This window comes from Monomorium pharaonis, chromosome 11 (assembly GCF_013373865.1).
Source record: "Monomorium pharaonis isolate MP-MQ-018 chromosome 11, ASM1337386v2, whole genome shotgun sequence".
Taxonomy (NCBI): Eukaryota; Metazoa; Arthropoda; class Insecta; order Hymenoptera; family Formicidae; genus Monomorium; species Monomorium pharaonis.
In genome coordinates this window covers 5,557,864-5,572,928 of record NC_050477.1, presented here as the reverse complement: position 1 = coordinate 5,572,928, position 15,065 = coordinate 5,557,864, and the positions used below count along the sequence as shown (strand labels likewise).

Here is a 15,065-nt window from a genome sequence, read left to right as displayed (position 1 = left end):
TTTTTTAAGATTGAGGCGGAACGTGGTGGACGCGCCAAGGCCGAAAAACAACGCAGCGATCTTGCTCGCGAACTCGAGGAACTCGGTGAACGTCTGGAAGAAGCTGGTGGTGCCACTTCCGCTCAGATCGAGCTGAACAAAAAGCGAGAAGCTGAGCTCAGCAAGCTCCGCAGGGACCTCGAGGAGGCCAACATCCAGCACGAATCCTCGTTGGCTAGTCTGCGCAAAAAGCACAACGATGCCGTGGCCGAAATGGGCGAACAAATCGACACCCTCAACAAACTTAAGGCTAGGTGAGTGACTGATATTGTTTTTTCTCATATAAAGAGAAATAGTAGAATATGAACAACAGAAAACAAATTATTTTTTAAATTTAATATTGAAAAAAAACGGGGGGAATAAAGCAGTTTGAAAATTTTATTAACAATTGCTTGAGCTTTTCGACAACAGAAAATGTAATAAATTTTATATAATGCAAAATGTAATATAGTTATCAAAAATAGATAATCTAAGAAATAATTTCATAATACTAATTGTAAGATGGATTTGGGAAGAATTTCGGTAATTAGACACAAGTTCTAATTTTTCGGCTATTAGACTTTTGTTAAAACGAAAAAGAAAACAATTTTTTTTTAAGCAGTAGGATTATAACGTAATATTTCGTAGAGCCGAAAAGGGCCGACATGACATCCACGCTGAGCTGAACAATTCGCGCGCTCTCACGGATCAGGTCTCCCGGGAGAAGGTACTTGAAAAAGAAAAAGAGGAATGATCGGAGTGTTTTTCGTGCATCTATCATAACGTAGTTTTCCATGAATCGTTAATGTCTCCTCGATATCCCCTTGATAAAAAAAATGTGATTACCAGAATGGAATCATCCTTCCGAAGAAATAATATATTCTGCCAGGTCTTGTCGCTCGAATTGTCATGTTGTGTCACGAAATGCTGGATTAAATATCCCTTATCCTGCAAGAGAAATTTAGTCTTTATTTTTAATTGGATATAAACATATTTCATAAAATAAATACAAATGTGCATTATTTTATTTTTAAATTTTAAAGTAAATTAATTAATTTCTAATTTTTTATTAAAATTAAATTTGGAAGTAAAATCTCGCAACAATGTTAATATTATTTTACTATTATTCTGATTATTAATTGCATGAAAAAGAAATTGTGAGGTGATTTAATCCAACATTTCGTTATGCAAATCGAACGATACCGTCATTTGTGCCATTATCATTCATCTGTAATCCCTTCAACTGTTTCCGTGTCCGATCAGAGTTGAGAAGGAGAAGGTGCAGTACTATACCGAGTTGAATGACTTGCGTACGTCCCTCGACCACCTGAGCAATGAGAAGGTAAGATCGCGGTTCACGTTAACAATACCCGGATTAATGCGACTAACAGCTTCCGCTAGGTGCAGACACGCAGAAACAGATCTATGGATTGTCCCTTTCTTCTCAGGATTATTCGCGAATCATTTATCTAATGAGTGAGTTAATAATCCCTGCTTGCTCAGCGTCGCTTTCGTATGTGTGCCTATTAAACAACTTGAAGCTCGCTTTTCGACGATCTCTTCTTTATGTATTATTATAAAAAATAAAAAATTTAGTGACCCAAAATATATTTTCTATCAGAACTTTTTAACTATTTTTGTCTACTTTATTGAGTAATTTATTTAATCTGTTGAGTTTATAATCCAAGTTTTATATTGTCAGCTGGATACCACATATTTGAAAAGATCGGCGAAAAATTTGATAATATTTTTAAACTTGCATTATAATTATCTAACGACATGCTTGATATAAAAATACTTGCATTAATCTAAAAAAAACACTTATTGTTATAACTATCTTCGAAATTTAGGCTGCCCAAGAAAAGATCGTCAAGCAGCTACAACATCAGTTGAACGAGACCCAGGGCAAACTTGAGGAAGTGAACCGCACTCTGAATGACTTCGATGCCGCGAAGAAGAAGCTGTCAATTGAGAATAGCGATCTGCTGCGCCAGTTGGAGGAGGCCGAATCGCAGGTCAGCCAGCTGTCTAAGATCAAGATCTCACTTACGACACAATTGGAGGATACAAAGAGGCTTGCAGACGAAGAATCGCGCGAACGTGCTACTCTCCTCGGTAAATTCCGCAACCTGGAACACGATCTGGACAACATCCGCGAGCAAGTGGAGGAGGAGGCCGAAGGTAAGGCCGATCTTCAGCGTCAGCTCAGCAAAGCCAATGCCGAGGCGCAACTCTGGCGCACCAAATACGAGTCCGAAGGTGTCGCCCGGGCTGAAGAGCTCGAGGAGGCAAAGAGAAAGCTGCAAGCCAGGCTGGCTGAGGCTGAGGAGACCATCGAGTCTCTCAACCAGAAGGTCATCGCTCTGGAGAAGACCAAGCAACGGCTATCTACTGAATTAGAGGACCTGCAAATCGAAGTGGATCGCGCTACCGCTATTGCAAACGCTGCCGAAAAGAAACAGAAGGCCTTCGACAAGATCATCGGAGAATGGAAGCTCAAAGTCGACGATCTCGCTGCCGAGTTGGATGCCAGTCAGAAGGAATGCCGCAACTACAGCACCGAGCTCTTCAGGCTCAGAGGTGAGAGAAAAGTGATTTTTTGTTTTGTATCTGTTGGTATAAATTATTATCTTATTATTGATTATATTACTATCGTTGTAATTACACAATTAATGATTATTGATGTTCCATTGATCAGGCGCATACGAAGAAGGCCAAGAACAGCTGGAAGCAGTACGTCGCGAGAACAAGAACCTCGCCGACGAGGTAAAAGATCTCTTGGACCAGATCGGCGAGGGTGGCCGCAACATTCACGAGATCGAGAAGGCCAGAAAGCGCCTGGAGGCTGAAAAGGATGAGCTCCAGGCAGCCCTGGAAGAGGCCGAAGCTGCTCTCGAACAGGAAGAGAACAAGGTGCTACGCAGCCAGCTTGAACTCAGCCAGGTCAGACAAGAGATTGACCGCCGTATCCAGGAGAAAGAAGAAGAATTTGAAAATACCAGGAAGAATCACCAGCGCGCTCTCGACTCCATGCAGGCTTCCCTCGAAGCAGAGGCCAAGGTGAGTATTTCTAGAGAATATAATGCCTTGTTTTTTTGAGGCTGAACAAAAATTTTGCACACATGTAATAATTTACAATAAATTAATGTCAATCATGTCTGATCTTGGAATATAACTTGATTCTCAGGGCAAAGCTGAGGCGCTGCGCATGAAGAAGAAACTGGAGGCGGACATCAACGAGCTGGAGATCGCGTTGGACCACGCGAACAAAGCGAACGCTGAGGCGCAGAAGAACATCAAGCGGTACCAGCAGCAGCTCAAGGACGTGCAGACAGCGCTCGAGGAAGAACAGAGAGCGCGCGATGAGGCCCGGGAACTCCTCGGCATCTCGGAACGTCGCGCCAACGCTCTACAGAACGAGCTCGAAGAAAGCCGCACGCTCCTCGAACAGGCGGATCGCGGTCGCCGCCAGGCCGAACAGGAACTTGCCGACTGTCACGAACAACTGAACGAACTGAGCGCTCAGAACGCTTCTATTTCCGGCGCCAAGAGGAAACTCGAGGCCGAACTGCAAACCCTCCACGTGAGTGTCGATTTTTATGATAGTTCAATGGAACATTTCCCAAAGAAATTAATGATTGCATATTGTCTTACGTTTCTCTTTCCTTCTTAGTCCGATCTAGACGAGCTGTTGAACGAGGCAAAGAACTCAGAAGAGAAGGCGAAAAAGGCGATGGTAGATGCGGCCAGATTGGCCGACGAACTGCGCGCCGAACAAGATCACGCCCAGACCCAAGAGAAGCTGCGCAAGGCCCTGGAAACACAGATCAAGGAGTTACAAGTGCGCCTGGACGAGGCCGAGGCGAATGCCCTCAAGGGTGGCAAGAAGGCCATTCAGAAGCTGGAACAGCGCGTGCGCGAGTTGGAGAACGAACTCGATGGCGAACAAAGGAGACACGCCGACGCCCAGAAGAATTTGCGCAAGTCCGAGCGTCGTATCAAGGAGCTGAGCTTCCAGGTAGAATCTCGACTTATTATGTCAATCTGTTTAAACAGGAAGTCTATATATAATCTACGTACTTTTTTTTGCAAAGTAAATTAATATTTTTAATCCAGAGAAACGTTAAATTAACATTTAAATCGCGGGATACTGAATCTTTTATGTTTTAAATTTAATTATTTAATTTTTAACTATTCATAATTTATCATTTATTATTTTTTTCTCTGCTTCGTCTAATCGTTTTATTGTCAATTTGATTCACTCGCGGAACATAAAGGATTCTTACTAAAATGTCTTTTTTCGACTTTTGTTTCCAGGCGGACGAGGACCGTAAGAATCACGAACGTATGCAGGATCTAGTCGACAAGCTCCAGCAGAAGATCAAGACGTACAAGAGGCAGATCGAGGAGGCGGAAGAGATCGCCGCGTTGAATCTCGCCAAGTTCCGCAAGGCACAGCAAGAACTCGAGGAGGCCGAGGAAAGGGCGGACCTCGCCGAGCAGGCAATAACCAAGTTCCGCACCAAGGGACGCGGCGGAAGTGCCGCGCGCGGACTCAGCCCAGCGGTAAACTATTAACTTTACCATTATCTTCGCATTTAATCTTTAATTCGATGTCGAAATTGGAATATTATAAACGTTTTTTTCTGTTTTCTAGTTTTTTTTATCGCTGAATATTTTTCACAAATATCTACTTAGCTAAAAATCTAACTTTACAAATATGACAAAAATGAAAGTTTAGAAGAAGAGTAATGCGAATTAAAGATTAACACGAACATTTTGAAAAAAAGATTTCAATCGATTGTTGTCTCTCTGAACTTATTCTTGACAATAAAAGATTTTTATATTAAGTTAACGATAAAAAAAATAAAAGAATGGATATATTTATTTATTTAAAATAATGGTTAATCTTCAGTTAATTCTAATTAATCTTTAAATCAGATTTTACTTTATTAATTATTGTTTAACTATTGTTCAAAGTTGCAAATTTGAATACGAAATATATCATATTAAATCGAGACTCGTTTACATTACATCGTGATGTCTAACAGAAATGAAATAAATCTTGATCAAAAAGATTATTAGCTTTTGATCGTGTTTGGATTAATATCATCAAATCGATATCGCGCGATCGGGACATGAGATCGAAGAATGCTTAAAACTTGATCGAGTGATTAAGGAATTGCGAGAAACAGATCGAAGATAACAGTGTCTAATTAGCGATCTGTATCTTCCTGTGTACAGCCGCAACAGAAACGTAAGGCGGCGCCCTCCGTGATGGAGTAGACACATACACATCGCGCTTGGTCCATGTAAGTCCGTGCACGTGTCGTAAACGCGTGGGATCTGTGTGACGATTAGAAAGAAAGTCAAAATAGTTGGCTGGATAACTAGAGAAAAAGAGAGTGATTAGAGGTTAACGTGAGCAGGAGTTTACGAAACGCGAGAGGAACACGCGCGGTAGAGACTCCCTTTTCCGTTACTGTCTCGTTTGTATTTGTGTGTCCGATAACACCCTCTCGGATGGGCCCGAGCTTGTTCTTCATCATTATTAACTTTGTGTAACTCGCATACCTCCTTATCTCTATACAGTATTCACTTACGAATTGGTAGACGCCGTTTAGAGGTTTAGAAATTAGAGCAATTAGAGATCGAGCAACGTTATATGTGAGGTAGTAGCTAACGGAATTCAGTCTTTAAGAGATAAATTAAACTGGATTATTTATTTATAGAATATTGATTGAATTAATAATTGAACAAAAAGTTAAATAGATAATCCAAGAGGTAAATGTATCACGAATTTACTGCTTTTTACATATACGGATAAGTTAGAAATTTTAATTTCTACTATATGGTGTGAAATTATTATTGTATCATGTCAATTTCCAAAGCATAATATTTAGCGCATTTTCAATACTTTTAATTATTTCTTGGTAATTAATTATAAAAATTAGATTTTTTTCACATAAATAATTTTCTGCTAAATGATCCATGAAAATTCGACATTTTCCTTTGAACAAAAATTTATACAAAAGATACTAATTGTGCATATTGATATTTTCAGATTTTCATGATTTATACCATAGACATAGTAAGTATAGACCGAGCATTTGTTGTATAAGCGTGATGCATACGAAAAGAAAGAGAAAAGATGTAAAAAGAGCTTCTTTCTCTCTCTGACATCATCGTAGTAGGGAGAGCCTGACAGGGGAAATGATGAATCGACGCGAGGAGATGAGGAGAAGTGCTCCCCACTTCTCCGGCATTAAAAAGAGAAAGAAATTCTTCTTATATCTTTTCTCTTTCTTTTCGTATGCATCAACGCTTATACAGCGGAATGCTCGGTCTATACTTACTATGTCTATGATTTATACTTAAACTTCTTTTGTTTTCATGACGCTCTAATTTGAGTTAGGCTTCTCCGTTTATGTGATTTTCTTTTTATCCAGGAAGGTTCCTTCAGTTTCCTAGCCGATATACATTGCCATTGTTGATCTCTGTATCTAACAACATAGTTTGCCATCAACAGGAACTGTGACTTAATTTTGATTTTTCAAAAAGAAAAAAAAAATGTAATTAATATTCATTAGTTACGAAATGTCCGAGATAAATCTCTTTCCAAGAAAATGTGCATACGTCGTGTTTCATCATGCGACAAAATAGAGGTGTCACGACCCTCAATGTGCGTCATTGTCATCCCACTCGTGCATTCCGAGTGCAAGAGGTTAATAAAATAAGTTAGATAAGTAGGAACGACACAAAAAACGTGTCAATCGCCCCCTCCTCTTCTTTCTCTTTTTAAAATTTTATTTTCTTTTGTATCCGTGAAAAATCTCTTAAAACCCGCGCAAATCTCTCTCCGTATATTATATTTATGTTTTTGTGCGACTCACAAGTGATTTGTGCTTCGTATCTTTCTTCTTTCAGCCACACCGACCTATGGTAAAACCCGATTTTGATGCCCCATTCCCTCGCCGTCTTCCCGGCTTCGACATGCCCGATGGTGAACTGTAAAGCTCCTTCCGAGGTTTGCGTAAATAATTAATAAAAACAAACAAAAAAAGTCAAAAATTTAACAGCAGAAAACATCCGGAGAGATAAGAAAAAGCATAAGAAGAGGAGGAGAAAGAAGAACATCATCGTCCTCATCGAGTCCATCATCGAACGAATATATTAGATATATGCAACGAATCCGAGAGCTCGCTCGGAGCTCTCAACGGCATCGTCATCTCGCAATCGAGCTGTCAATCAACTAGTATCATCACATTCGGATCATAGAATTCTCGTCATCTTTCTCGGATAATAATTTTCTTTCTATTCAGTTCTATTCAAGGGGAGAAAAAGCGCTCGCTCGAGAAGGAGAGGATTGTAAGATTGAGAGTGAGGAGAGGCGGGGGTGCGTTTCTTCACCACTCGAACTGACAATCGAGGGAGAGAAAGGGAGAGAGAGAAAGGGAGGGAGAGATTGGGAGAGTGAGAATGGGTGAGCGAGAGAGAGATCGAGCGAGAGGACACGCGAGCGGACGATGAGAGGGCGAGAGCCAGCGCGACAGATATATTAATATAATATATATATTTATATACACACACACACACACGCATATACAGAAGACAAAGGGGGGGGGAGACAGAGCGACGAAATACACACATACGCTCTCGCGAGTTGCACAATACGAGTAGTGGCAATAGTTGAACGCAAATTGAAAACGAAGTTGAGAAAAGAAGAAAAGGGGACACACTCGCGGGGAGCAGAACGAAAGCGAGTCGCGACGAACGATTTGATCAACAGCGCGTATCATTACATGTGTCATCCGAATGATATCGTATCCTATAAACTTAATTGTAATTTATAAAGAGAGACGAAGTATGTATTTATTAAAGTAAATAAGCAATAAATAAAGATAAGAACTAAACTGTCCCGCATCCACTCAGCCATTCGCAAAACCAAGAATTCCAGGAATCCATTAGGCGTCACGATTCTCGCTATAAAGCGAAGAGATTTATTTGTTTAATTGTCAATTAAATTTATTATAAATTCAAATCCAAATTTTTATAATTGAAATACAAATAGTCATACATAAAGTAATTGTATGTATAAAATAATTATACAAAATTATTTTCGGCTTTAACAGATAAATAACTTCACATAATCGATACATACATTACACTTTTTCCTAAGGATGTTTTAGACCTTAAAATATTCAAACATTTTATAATATTCCTTGGAAATTTGTGCTGTATAAATGTTCCTGTAATTTTTTTTTTATTTCTTGAAACAAGATGATTATCAATTTATTTCTATATCACATCTATATAATTTTAATTCAACTTGTAAAATTTACGTGCACAATTTAGCAAGTTTCTACCTACTTCAATTATAATCTCGTACATATCGTTATTCGCCCGGGACGCTTACGTTACAAAATGACACGTAAAAAAATTAAAGATTTCATAAAAATCTGGTATTATCCGCAATCGAGGACGTTTCACTGAAGATAAGCGCTACCTGTGATTCTTCTTTGCGTCAGTTCGCGTGAGCTGCCTGAATTGTCCTTTTATAAGCTCCCACTGCGTCCACTTGTCCGAGCTGACGTGGAATTCCTTGCACGTCTGCAGGAAAGCGGGCACGCACAATTGCAGGTAATGATGGTCAACGGTGGGTAACAGATGGTGCAACGTGTGCGAGCCGAAGTTCGTGAGCGCAAGGAAGATCGAGTCGTCGATCACCTCGCGATCGCGCACGGCGTCCAACTCAAGTAGACCCCAATCCAGATCATTCCTTACAGACATTATGATAATGAGAAAATTACGAAAAGTTTATTTAAATTTTCGAGATAAAGCAAAAACATTTTGCGATTAAAAAATTAAGATAACTACATGTTGAGATTAGATTTAATACACATATTAAAATTAAAATTGTACAAAGATTAAGTCGAATTTGAATTAGCGCTGAACAGTTATAATCTAGGTTAAAGTTAAATTATTATTTCTCTCTTTCTTTAACTAAAAGTTATTTTATTATAAGTAATTTTCAAAAAATTATTTTTTACAAAGACAAGAAAACAAAATAGATTTAATAAAAAATGATTACATAATTTAAAAGCAAGAAATGCGAACAATATGTAACCTGTAAATATCACCGTCGTGGAAGATGTCAGGATGATGATGGGCTGCGTTGAAGCCGATCAAACCAAACATAAAGCTACTGATTAACAGCATTAACAGCCACAACTTGAGAACAACAAGAATGTTGGCTGTCACCAAATACATTGACAGAGGCAGCAAAAACGGTACGATGTCACGAAATTCGAAGACTCTATGTACCTTGATTACTACATAGTATCTAAAAATAATTGAATCTTTTAGTACAGAAAACAGAGTTGGAAATTTACTTAGTAAATCTTTTGTAAACAAGCGGAACATGGAATCAAAATTAAGCCAGATTTTTAATTAAAATTAAATAAAGATACAAGCAAGAAATTTTTATATTAATTTTGAAACTGAAAAGCAATGGTTCTTTTTACCGTGCCAAGCCTTCTCTAAGGAACAGCAGCATCCAGACAATGGGACTGATAATCTTGCTTATCATTCCCGCTAAGTAGGATTTATCTTTGCGAGGGATCCATTGCAGAAACGGCTCGACCACGTAGATTTCATAATCCCATAGAGTGTTGGTGTACATATGGTGGCTCATCACGTGCGTGATGCGCCAATTTTTTGAAGATAGCATGCTGAGGTCAAAATAATACATACGAAAGTTGTTTCTCATATGGAAGTAATTATGTGCCGCGACGGTCGTCCACCCCAAAAAAACACCTAGAATTAACTCGAACTAGAATTAAGTCAAACTAATCGATTAATACAATCACATATTGATAATTGTAATTAACATAGCTAATTAATTAATAAATATATTTACAATACCTAATATTATTTTTAGTTTTTCACATGCAATTGTCATTATTTTTATAATTAATAAATCTGCGATACATAAATTGTATCTTAATTATTTATTATTTGTATTTCTTATGTAATTAATTATTTATCTTAATTATAAATAACTTCGTAGATGCTCACTAGCGAGAACGGCAATGGCATAAGAATGGGCGAAGGCGGCCGCAAAAGTCAATGTAAAGGTCATAGCCACTAAGGAATCTATAATAAGGTTTGTCGTCGTGGATGGTTTATGAAAATCGACGGTCTTTAAAGCCTCGACTGCGCGCTTCTTGAATGTACGATAGAAACCGTCTGGTAGAAAGGTCAGAGGCACTGACCGAGGAGTCGCGGCTTCGCGAATGTAGAATTTCGGCAGCAGCTGTTCAGCTTTGTCGGTGATGTGGTGGCTCTATTTGACAAAATCAACATAAAATTTCCGAATTTACCTACAGAGAATCATAATTCGAAATTTTTCAAGGAATATTGTAAACTGTAAATTGATAGAAACAAGAGAAATAGATATAAAAAGTAAATATACATAAATACTAAAATTCTTTATATATAATATATATAAAATTTTTGAAAATTAATTATAATAAACATAATAATGGAAATGTTTATAATAATAATATAATAATAAATAATAACGAAAAAAGACAATGATTAATACTTTTAAGCAAAAAATGAATAATAATGACAACGTCGACTAAAATGAATAACTCTGGCTTTACTTTAATACCTCGAACAGTTCGGTAATATCGGTTCCTTTCGTAAGTAAAAGCCATTCAGCTCCACCCGGATGTGATTTTATAAAAGTTTCCAAATTGTAAAGCTTATTTCCGATCCTCCATAGTCCTTCTGCACCATCTATTTTTTTTCTAGCCTCCAGAAAATTTAACGCAATTTTTGGTTCTTCTCTCGCCGGCAAATAAGCCAAGCCAGGTATCGTGCTGGTTGTTGACATTTTAAAGGTTTTTTCCACTTCGGCTGTGATTAAAATAAAACACAAGATTTTGACTAACTGTGGTAAATGGCACGGCGGATTTATTACAATAATTTTTGCATATGCACAAGAAATAATATGCATTGATATTAATCTTATTATTAGTTTTGACTATTGTAATCTTTTAAACTTCACAATTAAAAGTTTTTTGTACTATTCTCATAAACCCGATCATCAAAATTTTATTAATTAAATAAAAAAATTGTCTAAACTAAATTGTTATTTTTGTGTAAATTATTAAGGGTATATTATAACAATTTTTTGAATTTAATTATTATTCTTAAAACTTTATCTTATATTATTTTATTTATTAAAATAGTAACACAGAGATTTTCTCCGATTAATATATACTTTAGTGTAAATATTCAGGTTTTACTATTACATTTCGCTAATTGTGGCTAGTAAAAGATAGCATCTAAAAACAATAATATATTTCAAGATAAAATTATTACTGATAAAAGCTATCCATGTTTAATATTTCTTCAGATTAACTATCGTATCTGTGGAATAACTTGTAAATGATGTAACGTTTAGTTAAATTTAGATACTATATTTTTATATATATTATACCTTTTTATATTTTCAAACTTCTTGTTCACAATCACTATTTTTGCAACAGTTTAATATTTCTTATTAAAACAGTTTATATGACTTCCAATAAGCTTTCTTTAAATGCAATGTTACACTTATGCAGCTACAGTAGTTATGAAAAGCAATAGCAATCAATTATAAGTCAAAGCTGCTTTTTAATGATAAGAGAGTTATGTAATAATTCGTGTTTAAAAGTCTCTTTTATATATATATAATTTTTCCCTTGAAATATTTATTTACAATGTGATATTTTATTTATCTGACGGCATTAGATAAGATTCGATTAAATATTATATAAGTATTATAAGATTAATAAGATAAATATAACATGAATAAATGTTTGTATATGATCAACGTTTCCCACACAGCACACATTTTTCAGAAAACTTTTTGAAAGATATCGGAAAGATATCTTCTGTCAGATATCTTTCAGAAATTTTTCTGAAAGATGATGTGCTATATGGATTGTAAGTCATTCACATTTTAAAACCATTTTAAGTAATGTCTTCAAATGCTAATACGATTTCTGAAATTAATCATGACATTTTAAGTCTGCTCTCTCTCTCTCTCTCTCTCTCTCTCTCTTTCTGTGTGTGTGTGTGTGTGTGTGTGTGTGTGTGTGTGTGTGTGTGTGTGTGTGTGTGTGTGTGTGTACAATACTTAATATTATAAAGTTTTAAAATACTACAAGTACTTATAATATATAATAATAATATATGATAAAATATATTATAATAATGTAAAATAATTTATATATCATATAAAATATATAATTATAAGTATTAGTCGTTGCAAAATATAACAAAGTATAAAGAAGATTTATTCCACTGTCACAGCTATCACGATATCGATATATCACACACGTTCAGAAAAACAAACATCGAGTCTTAATTTTCATCTGCTTATACTTTGTAAGCGTGTAAGTGTCCCATCACCATTTTATCACCATATTTTTACTCACAACGCAACACATCGACGATATTTGCTTTCAATTGTAACGTATCCATATTTTCGTTAAGTAAACTACGTTCTTGATGTAATTCCTTTTACCGATCTGCACAGTATCCTTCACTGGTTACGAGGCAAGCTGTGGTCAAGACAGGAATATCATAGTCATTGAGATTGTGGAAGGGATACTAATTACCAAACAAATCACTCATGTATATTTATTCCCGTCAAAGTCCATAATTATGTCGATATCATATCTAAATAGGATATATTATTGTCCGATAGCATAAAAGCGCTATTTATACTGCGTTAGCTATAGCCACATGTTTAATAATAATATATAAAACCGTTTAATAATGTATCATCCAGGTTCAAAGGCCACAAAGTGAAATAAATTGCATTGTTTTGCACATTTTTTCTTAATAAAATGTAGTTTAATTATTAGTTGTATTTTTTTACTTGATTTAAGTACTTAAAAACCGATTATCCCATTTTTTAATGAACTATGTAATTTATTTAATGGATAAATGTCTATGTCTATTCATTATATGTCACACAGACATGTAATGGATTGCCATTAATACAGTCTTAAATTTAAGAACCTTAAATTTAAAGTAAATGTTTTGAGTTAAATACGATTTTTGTGATTGGTTTATTACCCTTCCTCACTTTTCAAATAATAGTTTAAGCAAAATGTTGGTAAGACGTTTCAATATTGCTTGTCTATATATATTAAGAGTAACGTGTTTTTGTAACATAATAATAATAACAATAATAATAATGATGAAGATGATAATAATAATAACAATAATGGTGATGACGATAATGATAATAACAGGAACAATAAAATTACAGTTACAAATAATACAATACGTAAATAATTATGTAGTGAATTCAAAAAGCAGTTAAAAATTATCTGAATTTAGTCATTATTATTTTAATAATTTTTAACTTGCATATGTAAAAAAATATCGCGTCAGCATATAATCACTTTATTTATCAAAAAAAAATCTTATATATATATATATATATATATATATATATATATATATAGATAGATAGATACATACATTTAAAAAATATGATGGAAAATTCTTGTCAATAACACATATTCTAAAGGTACATACGTGTTAATACCTGCTGTTCGGAATGATGACAAATACTACGGAATATTAAACAATTGATAAAACTGTATCAAGATGAAAATTTCTTAATGTTGCGCGTTCTCTAAAAGCAATGATTCGTAATAACTCAGCGCCAGTACCACTTACCGCGAAAGACTGCGATATCCACTATTTCTGTAATGTTCATATAGGAAGCGATAAGTTGATAAAAGCTGGTCAAACCAGATCGGTCCAATTCAAGGCCTACTGTTTCATTTTAATTTCGAGAACCTTTAGCTCGAATGCACATCGAAACGTATTATAAATAAAGTAACATGAAAAATATTCAAGCCTTGAAAGAACGGGGTCGTACAATGTATTCAATATCAACGATGTATTCTCTGTGTATGTTTGTATTGTTTTTATGCTTCCAGAAAAAACAGATCCAATGAATAATACAAGTAGAGAATAATTGTTACGAGGAACAAACACGAGAAGGTAAAGATTGCTACAAAAGTCTATGATTTATTAATCGAAGAGATTAATTATGTAAAAAGAATATTTTATTGTAATAATTTTTTATTTTCTCGCAACATTTTGCTTATATAGGGTGTTCGGAAATTCGCGCATTCTCAGTAAAAGACGTGATATTTCTTATTAAAAGAGGCAACAATCTCCTTTAACAAAATCACGTCCGACAAGTAGATTTCGCAAGAGAGCAGGTTGAAGTAAATAAATATGCGTTTTTATCTATATAGCGCTCAGGGTCGAACTACTTATACATTTATCTTTCTTTTCCGATCAACAGTTGAGTGAGGAGCGGACGCTGATAGGTGAGCAAGCGGTTTAACTCTCCTGGGAGTAAAATGCAGCCAACGTTCTACATAAAAACCACCAACAGCGCAACAAATCAAGGCAAACAAAAAATAGTTTACTTCAAAAAATTTAGAAAGCACGCATAAAATTTTTATCGATAATCCTGAAACAATCTATGTATGCAATTGTAAAAAATTTTTTCAGCATTTCTAAAATAATTATTATTATACATATATGATATGTTAAATTAACATATATAACTTGTTAAAATAATATTATATTAATGTTAAAATAACATATACAGGGTGTCCTAAAACATGTGGGTTAACGCTCGTAAAAAGATAGAAGGTAGTTAAATCTAACTAAACTGTGCTACAATTTAAAAGGCCCGAGCCTGCCTCTCTGCGCGCTCTTATTAATATGAGTTCAACATTTAATGTGGAATGGGATGGAGGTAAATTAAAAAAATTTTAATTTTTTGAAAAATATAAGTATACCATTATAAAAAATATAAAATGCCATAAAACTTTCGTACAAAACATTTTTTCAACGACATAAGAATTGGCGAAAGCGGCCACAAAAGTTAATATAGAGGTGATAGTCACTAAGGAATCCATAATAAGATTTGTCATCGTGAATGGTTTATGAAA

The 15,065-nt window shown here is 35.3% G+C and overlaps 2 protein-coding genes across 34 annotated transcripts in view; one reads left to right on the top strand and one right to left on the bottom strand.

The window, feature by feature from the left end:
• LOC105835380 (myosin heavy chain, muscle) overlaps positions 1-7,734 on the top strand; it is a 47,607-nt gene extending 39,873 nt beyond the window's left edge. For 25 of the 28 annotated variants that reach the window (XM_012678609.3, XM_012678607.3, XM_012678608.3 and 22 more), the window contains 8 exons: positions 10-293; positions 1,282-1,360; positions 1,869-2,598; positions 2,717-3,078; positions 3,206-3,601; positions 3,692-4,036; positions 4,336-4,584; positions 6,946-7,725. In XM_012678609.3, the coding sequence (XP_012534063.1) occupies positions 10-293; positions 1,282-1,360; positions 1,869-2,598; positions 2,717-3,078; positions 3,206-3,601; positions 3,692-4,036; positions 4,336-4,584; positions 6,946-7,032 (2,532 nt within the window). In that variant the 3' untranslated portion in view covers positions 7,033-7,725. Of the gene's footprint in view, positions 1-9; positions 294-1,281; positions 1,361-1,868; positions 2,599-2,716; positions 3,079-3,205; positions 3,602-3,691; positions 4,037-4,335; positions 4,585-5,262; positions 5,331-6,945 lie in introns of all 28 variants that reach the window. The other 3 variants (XM_012678594.3, XM_028191550.2, XM_012678610.3) reach the window with 2 other exon arrangements.
• A 261-nt stretch (positions 7,735-7,995) lies between these two features.
• On the bottom strand, positions 7,996-13,784 carry LOC105835382 (cytochrome b5-related protein). Of its 6 annotated transcripts, none has more exons than XM_012678612.3 (7): positions 13,624-13,784; positions 12,510-12,635; positions 10,694-10,941; positions 10,096-10,363; positions 9,543-9,834; positions 9,146-9,361; positions 7,996-8,797 (listed from the first exon to the last, which is right to left on the bottom strand). In XM_012678612.3, exons 2-7 carry the CDS (start codon positions 12,553-12,555, stop codon positions 8,521-8,523), a joined length of 1,347 nt encoding a protein of 448 aa, XP_012534066.1. In that variant the 5' UTR covers positions 12,556-12,635; positions 13,624-13,784; the 3' UTR covers positions 7,996-8,520. The 6 variants fall into 6 exon arrangements, with proteins under 6 accessions (XP_012534066.1, XP_012534067.1, XP_012534069.1 ...); XM_012678613.3 differs by having other exon boundaries at positions 13,634-13,784; XM_012678615.3 differs by lacking the exon at positions 12,510-12,635.
• Between the last annotated feature and the right edge of the window lie 1,281 nt (positions 13,785-15,065).